This window comes from Ptychodera flava, chromosome 2 (genome assembly GCF_041260155.1).
Source record: "Ptychodera flava strain L36383 chromosome 2, AS_Pfla_20210202, whole genome shotgun sequence".
Lineage (NCBI taxonomy): Eukaryota > Metazoa > Hemichordata > Enteropneusta > Ptychoderidae > Ptychodera > Ptychodera flava.
The window spans coordinates 49,371,597-49,389,905 of NC_091929.1; the positions used below are offsets into that span (position 1 = coordinate 49,371,597).

Consider the following 18,309-nt stretch of genomic DNA (forward strand, 5'->3'; position numbering starts at 1 on the left):
GCAAGCAATAAAAATATTATTATTATTATTATGCCTGAGAAAAACATCAGGCATATGTACGGTCTATGGGCGCATAGTCCGAGAGAGGAATAGATCACACGTGACTGTGGTATGCTGCAGTGTGTGTTGTTGTGTGAGGTCTATAGTCTTTAATACCATGGAGGTATAGGTACTCAGCCATGCCACGCAGAGCACAGTTACCTGTGTTCTATTCCGCTCTGCGCCTAAGGCTTTGCCCCATTTATGTGTATACACAGGCGTACATATAATGTTAACTGCGTAGCTTTCTGTGAGTTTTTGACTCATCGCGAGTTTAAGCTTAGGTTGGGCTTGCACGAAATATGTATGTATTTAATGCAAATCCGCACGAAAGACGTCACCGGGAATTTGGGCGAGCCTTGCACGAAATACATTGTTTACACATTTCGCACTTCGTCGTGGGCATAGGTGTGAAGGGTGCTGAAACAATAGATTATGTAACATTTGGTCGCGACAAACTCGTTCAAAGCCATGGATATATGGACTTGGTTCATGTCGGTGAATTTCTATAAATAAAATCATTTGCAGTAGTTTCTAATGTGTCTCTCCTTTTTCATACAAACCTAGGGACCGTTCAGTTTTTACAGCCGGGGGGCCCCCCGCAAATTCCAGGGGGGGGGGTTCATCGTAATTTTGGAATCCGCGAAGGGGGGGGGGTCATTCACTGGTAGGAAAGGGGAGGTCACCATATTTTCAAAAACATAATACCTACAATAAAGTTCACTTTATGCCATGGCCATGATCGATTCTCTTTACCGGCGGGCCGCCTGCAGCGGCCCACTACAATAAATTGACTTTATGTAATAGCCCATGACCATCTTAAAGCCCCCCTAATGGAAATGATGAAATATCAATGATCTCCTATAAAAACAAACGCGAAAAATACAAATATTTAAATGTTGTGGCCATTTGAAATATTTAATAAAGTCGCATGACCACGATTTGCATATTTTTTTAGATAATTGGTCAACGGTGATTCTAAAAATATATGGATATGGGGACAGTCTTTGATTATTTCAGAAGTCACAGGTAATGCCCCGTGATACTTCCACACATCAAATCCACCCTGGGGCCTTGAGCTGAAAAGGGTTAAGCAATCTAATCAGATGAATAAGTGGGGTCACATTTTACAATTGATGAATTTGGGGGATTTTTTTTTTTGGGGGGGGGGTTCAAATTAGAGAAATTTAGTTTGGAGGAAGACCGCTTTTTGCATTTCATTCGTAACCTTCCACCGACGCCCTTCCGGTGAAAACAAATGCTCCCTAATTTCAGTCACTCGACACATTCACAGCTTTGTAGATTTTGTTTCCCCCAAATTTATGGAATTAATATATCTTTTTTCCAGAGAAAAAGAGAGGCTTGCTAGCTAGCATACTACAGTACGAGTATACGCTCTGCAGATTTGACCTATTCACTGCAAATTGTAGTTGTCTTCTTCTAATTTGAGCTACGTGTACGCTCTTCAGATTTTACAACTGATACTCAGTTCCAGTCTTTCAGAGGTAACTATGCACCGGGCCGCCCTATATTACTGATAATTTACAGACTTACTTACCTACATACTTTCAGATGTAACTAGCCACGTGCCGCCAACGTGAGCAACCAGCTGAAAATTAGTTGGGGAGACCTTACGTGTATTGTCGGCAACACGGACTGTGTGCCCGCCGGGGAAGCTGTTCGTGCAGAAAGGTGTTCGTACGCAGTTTTTCAGCGGGCTGGCAAATCATAAAGACAATATTTACAAGGGGCGGGGAGAAAATTCCTTGGTTGTTAGAACTTCAGGGAAGATTAACTGAGAGGGGAGCAATGTCCAAGGTTGAAGTGATAAGATTTGCTTGTACAGTTTTGCATTGATCTTGGTTGCCACACACACACGTCTGGTGAAAAGATAGCTCTGTGCCTCATGTTTTGGATGCGGTACTTGGACGCGTGATTGTAGGCAGAGAGGGCAGCTTGAACTATTGTGGGGAATGGGGAGCGGGCAGAGCATAGATATTGGAGGGCAGTGGTCACCCTAATTCAGTTGGAGGGCGTATTTTCCGCATATGCCAGTGGGAGGGCAGTTACGTACAGCTCTAGTATCAGGTTTAGAATTCTGAACGATGTGCGATAGCGATGCGGACAGTGAGCAATCAAACAAGTAATAGAAACTGTTCTGGTGTTTATGGTATCGGCCTCAGATATGAGCCTTGGCGATAAAATACGCCATTCCCAGGGAAGGAACACTATTATGATGAGATGCTAATTGTAATAATAATAATAATAATAATAATAATAATTAAAGCTGCAAGCAGCGTTGGCGGGGCCCAAGCGGTTAACATGGTTGAAAAATCTTGCACTAATTATATTATGTGCAAAATTCGAGCTTGAAAAAGTAGGATTTTGAACATCATCTAATAGTTACTGTATGTTTCACTTGAAATTTAGCATTTACGGAAAATCCAATATGGCGGCCAAACCACGTGACAGATCAAAACGCCTTTCGCAAACTTGAAAAGAGATCACACTTAAGATGTTACACTTAAAATTTCAGCTCAATCTGTATGTTGGTTGTGGAGAAGAAAATTTTTCAAGATAAAATCATGATTTCCTAAAATCCAATATGGTGGCCAAACCACGTGACCGATCAAAACGCCTTTCGCTAACTTGAAAGAGATCACACTTAAGATGTTACATGTCAAATTTTAGTAGAATCGGTGTGTTGGTTCTGGAGGAGAAGATTTTTGAAGATTAAATCACCATTTTCTCAAATCCAATATGGCGGCCAAACCACGCGACCAATCAAAACGCCTTTTGCAAACTTGAAAGAGATCACACTTAAGATGTTACATGTGAAATTTCAGTCAAATCGGTGTTTTGGTTCTGGAGAAGAAGATTTTTAAAGATTAAATCATGATTTTCGCAAAATCCAATATGGCGGCCAGACCATGTGACCGATCAAAACGCCTTTCGCCAACTTGAAAGAGATCACACTTAAGATGTTACATGTCAAATTTCAGTCGAATCGGTGTTTTGTTCTGGAGAAGAAGATTTTTGAAGATTAAATCACGATTTTCTCACAATCCAATATGGCGGCCAAACCAAGTGACCGATCAAAACGCCTTTCGCAAACTTGAAAGAGATCACGCTTAAGATGTTACATGTAAAATTTCAGTCTGAATCGGTGTTTTGTTCTGCAGAAGAAGATTTTTGAAGATTAAATAACGATTTTCGCAAAAATCCAATATGGCGGCCAGACCACGTGACCGATCAAAGCGCCTTTCGCAAACTTGAAAGAGATCACACTAAAGATGTTACATGTCAAATTTCAGTCAAATCGGGGTGTTGGTTCTGGAGAAGAAGATTTTTAAAGATTAAATCACGATTTTCGCAAAATCCAATATGGCGGCCAAACCACGTGACCGATCAAACGCCTTTCGCAAACTTGAAAGATGACACTTAAGATGTTACATGTCAAATTTCAGTCGAATCGGTGTTTTGGTTCTGGAGAAGAAGATTTTTAAAGATTAAATGGGTATTTTTCAAAAATCCAATATGGCGGCCAAGGTCACGTGACCGCATGCGATTTTATTGGCAATTCTGAAGACCTTAGGCCATGCTTGCTATACAAAAAATTTCAAATCGACTAGACCCCTGGGTCTTCTGGAGAAGCCATTTTTAGGTTTTTGGAAAATCCAATATGGCCGCCAGGTCACGTGACCAATCGAAATTTGTATACCCAGGTGCACGAGATCTCATAGATACCTATTAGCCCTGCAAGTTTTAGAAGTTTGCGGTAAGCGGTGTTTGAGTTCTAGGTCGACAAAAAAGAGCGGAAGAAGAAGAAGAAGATTAAAGCTGCAAGCAGCATTGGCGGGGCCCAAGCGGTGAACATGGTTGAAAAATCTTGCAATAATGATATTATGTGCAAAATTCGAGCTTGAAAAAGTAGGATTTTGAACATCATCTAATAGTTACTGTACGTTTCACTTGGAATTTAATATTTTACGGAAAATCCAATATGGCGGCCAAACCACGAGACCGATCAAAACCTATTTCACAAACTTGAAAAACATCACTTTAAAGATGGTATATGCAAAATTTCAGTCAATTCGATGTTTGTTCGGGAGAAGAAGATTTTTAAAGATTAAATCACGATTTCGAAAAATCCAATATGGCGGCCAAACCACGTGACCGATCAAAGGCCTTTCGCAAACTTGAAAGAGATCACACTTAAGATGTTACATGTCAAATTTCAATCGAATCTGTGTATTGGTTCTGGAGTAGAAGATTTTTAAAGATTAAATCACGATTTTCGCAAAATCCAATATGGCGGCCAAACCATGTGACCGATCAAAACGCCTTTCGCAAACTTGAAAGAGATCACACTTAAGATGTTACATGTCAAATTTCAGTCGAATCGGTGTATTGGTTCTGGAGAAGAAGATTTTCAACAATTAAATCAGATTTTTCGCAAAATCCAATATGGCGGCCAGACCAAGTGACCGATCAAAACGCGTTTCGCAAACTTGAAAGAGATCACACTTAAGATGTTATATGTCAAATTTCAGTCGAATCAGTGTGTTGGTTCTGGAGAAGAAGATTTTTAAAGATTAAATCACGATTTTCGCAAAAATCCAATATGGCGGCCAGACCACGTGACCGATCAAACGCCTTTCGCAAACTTGAAAGAGATCACACTTAAGATGTTACATGTAAATTTCAGTCGAATCGGTGTTTTGGTTCTGGAGAAGAAGATTTTTGAAGATTAATCACGATTTTTGCAAAATCCAATATGGCGGCCAAACCACGTGACCGATCAAACGCCTTTCGCAAACTTGAAAGAGATCACACTTAAGATGTTACATGTGAAATTTCAGTCAAATCGGTGTTTTGGTTCTGGAGAAGAAGATTTTTAAAGATTAAATCACGATTTTCGCAAAATCCAATATGGCGGCCAAGGTCACGTGACCGCATGCGATTTTATTGGCAAATTCTGAAGACCTTAGGCCATGCTTGCTATACAAAAAATTTCAAATCGACTAGACCCCTGGGTCTTCTGGAGAAGCCATTTTTAGGTTTTGGAAAATCCAATATGGCCGCCAGGTCACGTGACCAATCGAAATTTGTATACCCAGGTGCACGAGATCTCATAGGTACCTATTAGCCCTGCAAGTTTCAGAAGTTTGCGGTAAGCGGTGTTTGAGTTCTAGGTCGACAAAAAAAGAGCGGAAGAAGAAGCAGTAGAAGAAGAAAGTTGAACTCCTACGAAACCAATAGGGGCCCAGCCGGTAGGCTTGGGCCCCTAATTAAAGCTGCAAGCAGCGTTGGCGGGGCCCAAGCGGTTAACATGGTTGAAAAATCTTGCACTAATGATATTATGTGCAAAATTCGAGCTTGCAAAAGTAGGATTTTGAACATCATCTAATAGTTACTGTACGTTTCACTTGGAATTTAATATTTTATGGAAAATCCAATATGGCGGCAAAACCATGTGACCGATCAAAATGCCTTTCGCAAACTTGAAAGAGATCAAACTCAAGATGTTACACATAAAATTTCAGCTCAATCGGTGTGTTGGTTCTGGAGAAGAAGATTTTTAAAGATTAATCACGATTTTCACAAAATCCAATATGGCGGCCAAACCACGTGACCGATCAAAACGCCTTTTGCAAACTTGAAAGGGACAACACTTAAGATGTTACATGTCAAATTTAAGTCAAATCGGTGTGTTGGCTGTGGAGAAGAAGATTTTTAAAGATTAAATCATGATTTTCGCAAAAATCCAATATGGCGGCCAAACCACGTGACCGATCAAAACGCCTTTCGCAAACTTCAAAGAGATCACACTTAAGATGTTACATGTCAAATTTCAGTCAAATCGATGTGTTGGTTCTGGAGAAGAAGATTTTTAAAGATTAAATCACGATTTTCGCAAAAATCCAATATGGCGGCCAGACCACGTGACCGATCAAAACGCCTTTCGCAAACTTGAAAGAGATCACACTTAAGATGTTACATATCAAATTTCAGTTGAATCAGTGTGTTGGTTCTGGAGAAGAAGATTTTTAAAGATTAAATCACGATTTTCGCAAAATCCAATATGGCGGCCAAACCACGTGACCGATCAAAACGCCTTTCGCAAACTTGAAAGAGATCACACTTAAGATGTTACATGTGAAATTTCAGTCGAATCGGTGTTTTGGTTCTGGAGAAGAAGATTTTTAAAGATTAAATGGGTATTTTTCAAAAATCCAATATGGCGGCCAAGGTCACGTGACCGCATGCGATTTTATTGGCAAATTCTTAAGACCTTAGGCCATGCTTGCTGTACAAAAAATTTCAAATCGACTAGACCCCTAAGTATTCTGGAGAAGCCATTTTTAGATTTTTGGAAAATCCAATATGGCCGCCAGGTCACGTGACCAATCGAAATTTGTATACCCAGGTGCACGAGATCTCATAGGTACCTATTAGCCCTGCAAGTTTCAGAAGTTTGCGGTAAGCGGTGTTTGAGTTCTAGGTCGACAAAAAAAGAGCGGAAGAAAAAGAAGAAGAAGAAAGTTGAATTCCTACGAAACCAATAGGGGCCCAGCCGGTAGGCTTGGGCCCCTAAATATTGAACTCCTATAAAACCAATAGGGGCCCAGCCGGTAGGCTTGGGCCCCTAATAATAATATTTTATTGCTTGCTTGTAAATATAGGATTTACATCACATTTGTGACAATAAAAGTGTGATACAAAAATAAGTTCAAATTTTCTTCAATAAAGATAAAGTATTACAGTATAATAATAGTAGCTAATTGTATGTAAATAACCACTGTAAATATGTGTACAGAGATGTCGTTATTACGAACAAAACCAGGCATTATGTAACAACTAACATCCATGTGTCAGGAATAAACGGCGGTATCTATGAGCATGGATGTAAAAAATAGACATCCATGCTATGAGCACCTACACTGTTTCTATAAGACTTATACCTACGACATTTCGCCAGCCATTCCCCTATTCGGAAACGGTGAGCTGTAGCGGCACTTAAACAATGCATCCCAGTGTTAGTAACAGAGTTTTATAGCTATCTATGAACACCCCACACCCCCTTCCTTCCGCCGCCCGTATCAACTTACCTCAGCCAAAGCCAGCGGGGGCAGAAAGGGGGGGAGGGTAGCCGCCCCTGGAATCCCTTGGAAAATGCAAATTCGTCGAATACACAGAGATGCTGATAAAATTGCTAATATTTCCGGGACGATTGCCATCACTAGGGCCAAGCCACTCAAGTGTCCCTGTACTTACACTATTGACCCTGTGCTATTGTTGATATAGTTGCTATGGTTTATGAAGTGTTACTTTTTCAGTGCGCTGGATAAAATGTAGCTCTTTTGCGGTTTAAACGAACAATTATACATCTTTGTGCGGGAAAATGCAAAAAGAAGCGCGCACACATATGGACTGTAGTCGCTTTCATTTGAACGCTGTCAGCTATCGCAATTTGCCAAAAATGTCAGATTGTGAAAGTCCGAGGACGCGCCTCGAAAGTGAAAGACTTAAACTTTCGCTCAAACTTTCCTAAATGACAATTTCCACAATTCCCTCACCAAAACCACAATAAAAGTCAGGGGGTCACCGTGCAAAGTTTGGAAATAGCGAAACAAATCACCTAACGTTTTGTGATATTTGAATTCAAAATGGTCTCCATGCATCCCTGTGATAACTCGATGAGAGAAAATTAATTTTTTGATTTTTGAAAAACTAGCACCGTGAAAGTTTTTCTTTCTCCAAGAGCTTCAAGTGGTAGATCAGAAAAGAAATGTAGAAATTTGAGAATCCGAATATATGTCTTCGAGGCGCAGGCAAATCTCTTTTTAGAATATTTGGTGGCTCTGAAAAGGGTCGTTTGGTTTGTGAGCTATCGATATGATCGCAGTGAATCAGAGCTTGGAGCCTCTTTTAAGTGTTCCAGTAGGGTACGGGCAAACTGAAACTTTGCTGCATTTTCGAAGTAGGCGTCTACTAATGCAGCAACAGTACCCGAAACATCTTCAAATATATCTCATCTCGCCGAGAGGTACGTTAAGATCTTGGACAGAGTAGACACTCACAAAGTTTTTGGGTGTCAATCGATGGTGGTTTATTATTGAAGTGTAAAGTTTAAACATCAGAGATGCTCAGCTACCTCCGGTAAAGAAAGTGGGTGATCATCCCTTTTTAAAAGAAATTGTAGCATCCTAATTAGATTAAATTATTTAGGCCTCCAATCACTAATCAACTAATATTTCTCAATTGGCTAAAATAATTAAAATATTGGCTCGTACCTCATGGCTATCATACCCGCTCTAAGATTAAGAAAAATCTCCCTATACCCAAAGTGAAGCTTACAATCAGTCAACATAATATCAAGTATGCTGCAGTAAAACATTGGAATTCCCTTCCACATACCATCAAAAACTTAACAAATTGGCATTCCTTCAAGACGCAACTCAAGAAATATCTACTAGACATAAATTGACATTACATAGTCTCATTTATTTACGACTCTGTACTCCCTTTACTCTGACTTATATTTTCATGCAATATTTTCCCCTCCCACTCGATATATTTCTGTTGTATGGGCTTGCTTCATTTATTTATCTTAAATGCTTCGTCACCTTGAAGTCATGTTCTATCATTCCTTATTATTAGTATATTTGGGCCATGGACTTGACTGGTTTGTAAGAACTATTTCCACGGTCCTCACCAGGGATGTTAAAACATTTTGATGACAAACACTGTTGTAACTTGCTATTACCATTATTTGTTTCTATTGTTTCACTGTACGATGTGTCTTGTAACCTTTTCGCTGGTGAAATAAACAAACAAACATAATCTGCACAGGTGACATCATCGTATACAACATTTCCCTTATGTATTCATCCCAGGGTCCTGTTCATGCCGATTGGTTTTCACATTTCGTGGCCACATCATCGGTGTTCTTAGTTGTTCTAAGTCGTTCCTCAAAGTTGATATTTTTCAAACGTTGTCTGCTCCCTTAAGTGATTTGTTGAGCTGTTGGTGTCTGTCATGTTTCACAGAATCAGTTCTTACCGGAGTCTTGTATCTCGTAGTCGAATTCCAAGCATCATTTTGTCGTTATCGGGTCATGGGTCGTCGTCATGGTAGCCGGCTGCCGGTTCTTGGACGGCCATCGTCAGATAGCGTCTTCCATAATGAGTTGTCAATACTTCACTATGTGAGCTAGGTATTGATGATACGAATTCACTCTACTGCCGTGACAATAGATGTCACTAGTACAAGTTTCTACCTGTATCCTTGATACTTAGGTATCAATGACGTAAATACAGTGAATGTCCCTGAAAACGGAGTTTTAACCAAGATGTAGGAAAATTCGTAACGATCATTAACCCTTACAGAAACTTGGAAAGTTCAGCCGTCTCGTTCAATGACATTTAGACAGATTCGGAAATAACAAAAACAACATCAATAAGCCAAAGAAAATTTAGTCTGTAAAAGCCTAAACTCCGAGTTTAACTGGAGGCGAAATAGCTGATCATGAAGCTCACTCAGAATTCCGGTGTTCCCATAGGGAACCAAGAAATCCGGTTGTTGTTGTTGGTCTTGTCGTTTGTATTGTTGTTTATGTTGATATTGGTCATGTTGTTATTGACCAATAAAATTCGATGAACATACCGTAACGTACTGCAGTGTTGTTGTTTCAAACGTATGTAGATGTCCTGAGAAACACAACAAGGATGCTATCAGTATATGACCAGATGCAACTCTCTCCCAACGTACACTCTTCACCTATGTTGGGAGAGAAATTTTAAATTCACTTGTCACTAAATTTTAATCAGAATTGAAAAGAAGAAAGAAACGAAAATTATAATGACCATGTTTATAATCATGATAGCCATAAGAGGAAAGATGCCAGATAGAAGTCGAAGTCAACTTAATATTTAAGAGACATGTTCAAACACACCAGGAAAAGTTTAATATCTTTAACAGAAAAGTCTTTAAAAACACGATTGGAACTAATTTGGGATAATTGGACGGTGAAGTTATGTCGATTTAATCTGCAAATGTTGCCTCATCTGCTTGTCTTTTTATATTACACATTTGTTTTTATGAGTAATTGGCTATATTGCAACATTCAGCTATATGGCAACTAAAACGTTTGAGAAATTTGCAAAATATGAAAACCTAACTATCCCAAATTAGGTCAAGTCGTGTTAAAAGAAGATGGAGTCACTTTTGATTTTTCAACTCACATTTTATTATTGAATTACGCGCTTTCGCAGACAGTAACTTAAGCAAAATAAACTTAAAATCAACTAAAAATAAACTAAAAAAGACAAAAATTTTCAAAATAATACAAGGCATGCATCACCACATTTTGAACATTTCTGGCCACATTTAAACGTACCGAACACCCATGCAAAACAACTAAATGATCAAATCAGTGGTTTAAAGGACAAATTGAAAATACTGATTTTCACAAAAAAGCTTAAAATGTGACTTTAAAATGATTAAATCGAAAAAAGTAAAAAGCCGATACAAAGCTTGCGTTAACGCAAAATTCTGCGTACTTCACGCATAATTACTCTACAAAGCAAATTAACGTCTGCATAATCATATACACATTGAAAACAGACGCAGTCTCCGTAACAAAGAAATGAGCACACGTTATTTCCCTCCAATGCGTAGTTAATCCAGGCCAAAAAATAAAATGTTTGCTGATAAAAATGTTCATGATTTTGCAATATGTTGTCCAACATTCTATCAGTTATGTAGCATCAATTGTTTCTTTCAAGGCTGTACCAATAAAAATGTAACATGTTCAATAGAGTTCGTCGTTATTTCAAAAAAATGTTTTTTCCGTTACGCCCAATGCGTACCTGTAAACCCTGAAGATCTCCATGTCAACAAATTTAAGCTAATGCCATGCGGACTCAGAAATAACAGTTTTACAATCACAATTTTAACAAAACTGATGAAGGTCATCCCTCTGGACCTCTATGATCAAAGTTTACAACATTCTTACAACCAGTTTACAAAAAGAGCTCTTATCCCTTTGAGGAGGACGAATACCCTAAAATACAAAATATGCAGATTTCACCACAATATGAACAGTCATCCATATGCATCCATATAACAAAGTTCTCAACCACACTCTTTACATTTATGTGGTCTGATATTTGAGTAGGCTGGAGAATACTTGAGTGCAAATGTTGTATTGCAAACTTGGCATATATGTGGTATGACTGCACAAATGGATCAATCTGTACAACCTAAGAGTACATGTATCGATGATGGTTTTATCACACTCGTCATATTCCTACAGCTGAGATGTAAGTGGATCAATATGTGCCTCATAATAATAAGACAGCCCTTTTGTGTGAATTATTTACCACACTCAACCAATTTGTATGGTTTGACATCAGAGTGGCTCAATTGGTGAGTCCTAAGATTGCCCTTTTACATGAATGTCTTACGACACTCTTCTCATTCATCAAGACTAAGGCCTTAATGGATCAGTCTGTGTTTTGTAAGATTGCCTTCTTCCGTGAATGTTTTACCACACTCCTTGCATTCATATGGTCTGATGCCGGAATGGGTTAATTTGTGCTTCTTTAGATTCCTTTTATCTTTGAATGCTTTATCACATACTTCACATTCATATGGTCTAAGGTTTGAATGGATTATTCTGTGCTTCATAAGTCTGCTTCTGTCTTTGAACGTTTTATCACATACTTCACATTCATATGGTCTGAGGTTTGAATGGACCACATTATGCGCGGTAAGATTGCTCTGTTTTGTGAATGTTTTACCACACTCGTTGCATTCATACGATCTGCTGAGGCCTAAATGAATCTTTCTATGCTTCGTAAGAGCGCCTCTATCTTTGAATGTTTTACCGCATTCTTCACATTCATGTGGTCTGAGGTTTGAATGAACTAACATGTGCACATTAAGACTGCTCTTTTGTGTGAATGTTTTACCACACTCTTTGCATTCATGCGGTCTGAGGCCTGAATGAGTCAGTATGTGCTTCGTAAGATCATCGCTACGTTTAAATGTTTTATCACACTCTTTGCATTCATATGGTCTAAAGCCTGAATGTGTCATTCTGTGCTTCCTAAGAGTGCTTCTATCTTTGAATGCTTTACCACATACTTCACATCCATAGGGTCTGAGGTTTGAATGGACCACACTGTGCGTCATAAGACCAGCCTTTTGTCTGAAAGTCTTACCACACTCTTTGCATTGAAATGGTTTGACACCCGAATGGATCAGTCTGTGCTTCGTAAGACTGCTCTTTGCTGAGAATGCTTTACCACACTCCTTGCATTCATATGTGCTGACACGTACACCAGAGTGTGTGATTTGGTGTTTCCTAAGATTGCTCTTTTGTGTGAATCTTTTACCACACTCTTTGCATTCATATGGTCTGAGGCCTGAATGGATTAGTCTGTGCATGTTAAGATGTTCATTACGTGAGAATGTCTTACCGCACACTTCACATTCATGAGGTTTGACTCCTGAATGGATCAGTCTGTGCGGCCTAAGATCGCCCTTACGTGTAAATGTTTTACCACACTCTTTGCATTCATATGGTCTGAGGCCTGAATGGATCAAACTGTGCACCGCAAGAGCTCCCCTAGCTTTGAATGTATCACCACAAACTTCACATTCATATGGTCTTATGTTTGAATGGGCTAATTTGTGTGTTTTAAGATGGACCTTTTGTGTAAACGTTTTACCACACTCTTTGCATTCATATGGTCTGAGGCCTGTGTGAACCATACTGTGCTTCGTAAGATCGGACTTGTTTGCGAATGTCTTACCACACTCTTTGCATTCATATGGTTTGAAACCAGTATGGATCAGTTTGTGCTTCGTAAGACTGCTCTTTGCTAAGAATGTTTTATCACACTTCTCACATTTATACTTTCTGACACGTACACCAGAGTGCGTGACTTGATGTGTCCTAAGATTGCTCTTTTGTGTGAATGTTTTACCACAGTCTTTGCAATTATAGGGTCTGAGGCCTGAATGGATCAGTCTGTGCGTGCTAAGAGAGCTCTTACTTGAGAATGTCTTACAGCACACTTCACATTCATGAGGTTTGACTCCTGAATGGATCAGTTTGTGCTTTGTAAGATTGCGATTACATGTAAATTTTTTACCACACTCTTTGCATTCATATGGCCTGAATCCTGAATGGACAAAACCATGCACCCTGAGAGAGTTTCTATAATTGAATGTTTTACCACATACTTTACATTTATATGGTCTGAGGTTTGAATGGACCAAATAGTGTGTACTAAGCTGAGCCTTTTGTGTGAATGTTTTACCACACTCTTTACATTCATACTGTCTGAGGCCTGAATGGATCAGTCTGTGCTTCCTAAGACTGTCCTTTTCATTGAATGTTTCACCACAATCCGTGCATTCATGAGGTCTGTTATTTCTTTCAATATGGCGATTTAGTCCACATTTCCAAACTGATGTCGTCCCACTTTCTGAACAGAAATAAGACTCTTTTATCTGCAATGGGCAATCCTTTACAAGCCTTGTTTTCCAATCACCTCTTTCACACTCCTGGCTCTTATTACTGCATACCTGTACCAGTGCATTCTGTGAGTTATTTTCATCATTATTCAGATGACTCTCAGACAAACTGAAGGAATCTTTGTCTTCTGTACATTGGTTGTCAACGTGATCATGCTGTGCAGAAAAGTCTTCTCTATTGTTTTCTGTGTTAAGGCTGCCATACTCCAAGGTGACATGACCATTTTGGACAAGACTCTGTATGATCATTGATGCTCCTGTTTGTAGAGAGAAGGGTATAGAAAAGTGCATTGAAGGAATATTTCATACAAGGGTCACACTAGTTTGCACAGCTGTGAATATAAATTGTAATGATTATTCTACAAGCACTTGATATACCTTCACATTGATTAATACGAATGGATACTTTTGTTGCATTCATGAGAATAGGTATCTGAGGCTGTAAATTAAAATCTGATAAGTCATTTACTGAATTAAATGTCGAAGAGCAGGAAAGGACTGCTTATTGGACTTATGTAAATAAGAAAAATAGCACCAATGACATTTTGCTCACAATTGGCTACATTTTGCAAGCCAGATTGAGTGTATATATGATATTTAATAGCTCCTCATGACCTTAAATGTAGCTTGTGATATTCATAGTCAGTAGCATTTGAACACATTTTGATGTACCCTCTACTGAGTATGTGATGGGTGGCAGCTGTTGCAACAGACACAGACACTTACACAATACCTTTACAGCCTGTTAAATTCTATCATACCAAAGTAAAGGTGTCCTCTTGTAACATCATATTGCATACATAGAAATAATGTACACAATATTTGGCTACCCTACTGTATTTGGTTGCAGTTGCACGTAATATGTAACAAGCGACCTTGCGGCCGATATAGCTCCGCTGTGTTTATGTACAGAATAACTTTTTTTGACACATGTTGATGAAGAAGGTGGACATCTTTGATAGCTCAATGCAGTGGCCAGAAAAAAGTGGCTAAAATAAGCTGCAAAAATACACAATTGAAGATTTCATCATACTTTGAATATATCACATTGGATCATCCCTAAGAACATGTCAACAAAAGCTATCTAATGAGTAGTTTTTTGAGAATAAAACTTTCTGACCAAAAAAGGCAACAATTGCCCACAAAAATAAAAATTGCAGATTTCATCATAATTTCAAAAGATCAAATTTAGTACGTGCATAGAAACCTGTATACCAAATTTCAAAGCTGTTAGACCAGTACTTTTTGAGAAACACATTTTTCGACCAAAATTTGGAAAAATTGCTCCAAAAAATCAAAATTGCGGATTTCATCATTATTTCAATAAATATAATTTAGTTCATCTATAGAAACCTGTATACCAAATTTCAAACCTATCAGACCCGTACTTTTTGAGAAATACATTTTTTGACCAAAAATGGCATAAATTGCACTAAAAATGCAAATTTGCATATTTCTGCACAATTTGAACAAATCTGAAATAGATCATCCCTAGGGACATATGTACCAAATATCAAAGCTATCTGACTGGTAGTTTTGAAGAAGAAGATTTTTAAAGATTTTTTGACCAAAAATGACTAAAATTGCCTTAAAAATACAAATGTGCAAATTTCACCACGATTTGAATAAATCTGACTGAAATCACCCTAAGTAAACTGCATATCAAATTTCAAAGCAATCGGACAAGCGGTTTCAGAGGAGAAGATTTTTTTTACGAAAAACACAAAAAATGCCCCAAAAATACAAATATGCAAATTTCACCACGATTTGAACAAACTTAAGTGAAGTCACCCAAAGTGAACTGCATATAAAATTTCAAAGCAATTGGACTTGCGGTTTCAGAGGAGAAGGCAATTATTGACGGACAACGACGACGACGACGGAAAATCAGCCTATTTGATAAGCTCCGCGTCGCTGACAGCGGAGCTAAAAAGTTACCTGTCAGTGGCAACATATCTCTCTGTTTGTGAATTTTCCCATTTTTATTAATTGACCAATTTTATTAATTACAACTGGACCGAATTCGATATTGAGAAATTATGTTTAAAAAATAGTGACAACATCACTGTTCGCTCCCATATAGTTATCAGAGTGATGACATTGACCCAAAGTGTGCCTTGGCTCATGGAGATAACGAACAGCTGAATGTTATGATAAAATAGTTAAGTATAGACTTATACAGGCACTGAGAGTGAATATGTTACAGGAATTTGATTAGTTGATTAGTTTCTTTTCCTTTTCTACTCCTGTGATAATCTTTAAGACAATCAATCTGCAAGGCAGTTTATGTATTGACAAATATGTTATCTTTTACAAGCACACAGCAAACTGTTCTTGATTTTTCATTTACAATATTTGACATAGACTGAAATACATAACATGCAACAAATGTTTACACTTTGCCTGTACACCAGATACATGGAGAAATTTCAACATACAATCATCAACTCAGAAACCCTACATGGAAAAGTAAACATTGTTTTCTTCCAGAACAGCTGGTGCATCCACATCTGGAACAACTTACAAACTTAACCAATTACACAAGGATGATGAAACAAGAGATAAAATTAAACTGTGGTGAACTTGACCATCCCTTTCAAATCCTTACCTAACTTGAGATCTTAAACTAAAATACACTGCATGGTTAATTGCGCACAAAAATACATCGGGGTGGACTATTTGATAAGGGACGGTGTCTGGAAGATCGATGAGGTACATTACAGTATCCATTGTACATTCTTTTTTCCCCACTCTCTCATCTTTTCGTTTTGTCAAACCTTCTCTGGCTGAATTTTTTATTTATTTGTTTGGAATTTTTTCAAAATCTGCCAGGATTTTTTTACTGCATTTCAACACCAAATACAGTTTACCATATTAAATGCTTACTAAATCACCACATTATATACTCTTAGTTCCAGTAGGTATAAAATTACCAAAAAAAATCTTAAAAATACAAAATGAAAGATATCCCAGTAAAACTGAAAGTTTTGCAAAGTTGCCCCCAAAATTCAAAATTCCGGATTTCAACTTAATTTCAATATATCTTATTAACAAAAACCCTAAGAACCTGTTTACTAAATATCAAAGCAATAAGACTGGTAAATTTTGAGAAACAAATTTTTTGACCAAAAATGAGAAAAATTGCACCCCAAAATACAAAATTGCAGATTTCATCCTAATTTTAAAAATATCAAATTAACATAAACCCTAGGAACCTGTACACTAGATATCAAAGCTACCAGATCACAAGTTTTAGGAGAAAAATTTTTTGACCAAAAAAGGCAAAAATTGCCCCAAAATAAAAAAATTGCCAGTTTCAACATACCTTCAATACATTATATTGGGATTAATCTTAGATACCTGTATACCAAATATCAAAGCTATCAAATCAGTAGTTTTTGGATAAAAATTTTTTTTATCAAAAATTATGAAAATTGCCCCAAAATTACAAATATGACAATATCAATACAATTTGCACAAGCATGACTGAGGTCATTCTGAGGAACATGAATATGAAGTTTCATAGCAATCAGATGAGCGATTTCAGAGAACAAGATTTTTTGACTAAAAACGGAAAAAAATACCCTAAAAATACAAACATGCAAATTTCATCCCAATTTTTGCACACATACTTTAGAATACCTAAAAAAAATCTGCATACCAAGTTTCAACCAAATCTGACCACTGCTTACTGAGTTTTAGCCATTTGCAGGATTTTTCCTTTTTTTCCCCTCATTTGCATATTTTTGGCACTGACATGTTCATTTGAACAAATTCACATCTCCACCCCTAGGTGCACCTGTACACCAAATACTAAGACAGTAGGTGCTACGGTTTAGGAGTTTTTGATGTGGACGGACATACATACATACATACATACATATATACATACGACATTTTTCCACCTTATACGAATACCTCCCATTTGCATATATACATATGCATATTATATGGGAGCTAAAAACACATGGTAAGCTAGCTGACAACTTTAGTCATAGGTTTAAACTATCCTGAGTCTGTGCATGAACATTAAAAATCGACCTAGCCACTGAAATAGCTCCAGCATGTTATATCTGAGATGTACGTGTTTGATGAAGAAGGTGGAAATCTTTGATAGCTCATTTCTTTGGACTGACTAGAACAGGCATAAATATACTATTGAAGATTTCATCATAATTTGAACATACCACCTTAAGATCATCCTTTAGAACATGTAAACTGAAGCTATCAGACAAGTTTGAAAATCAAATTTTTTGACAAAAATGGTGAAAATTGCCCCACGAGAACAAAATAGCAGATTTCATCATAATTTCTATACATAACAATTAGTCTACCTGTAGGAATCTGTATACCAAATATCAAAGCTATAAGACTTTATGAGAAATACTTTTTTGACCAAAAATTGCAAAAAATGCCCAAAAATTACAAAATTGTAGATGTCATCATAATTTGAATACATCATATTTCGCTTATCCTTATGAACCTGAATACCAAATATCAAAGCTGTCAGACAAGCAGTTTTGGTGAAACAAAATATTTTGAACAAAAGTTACAAAAATTGTCTCAAAATACAAATTTGCATATTTCTGAACAATTTGAACAAATCAAACTGAGGTCAACCAAAATAAACTGTATATCAAATTTAAAAGCAATCACACATGGTGTCAGATTTTACCAAAAAAAGCAAAAAATGCCGCAACAATACAAATTAAATTTCAT

General features: G+C 37.6%; 1 protein-coding gene across 5 annotated transcripts in view; it reads right to left on the minus strand.

Annotated features, from left to right (window-relative positions):
• Positions 1 to 10,271: 10,271 nt before the first annotated feature.
• The window catches only part of LOC139122881 (zinc finger protein 493-like), a 127,813-nt gene continuing 119,775 nt past the window's right edge, over positions 10,272 to 18,309 (minus strand). For 3 of the 5 annotated variants that reach the window (XM_070688749.1, XM_070688731.1, XM_070688740.1), the window contains one exon: positions 10,272 to 13,847. In XM_070688749.1, coding sequence (XP_070544850.1) covers positions 11,542 to 13,847 — 2,306 coding nt within the window. In that variant the 3' untranslated portion in view covers positions 10,272 to 11,541. The remainder of the gene's footprint in view (positions 13,848 to 18,309) is intronic. The other 2 variants (XM_070688712.1, XM_070688722.1) reach the window with 1 other exon arrangement.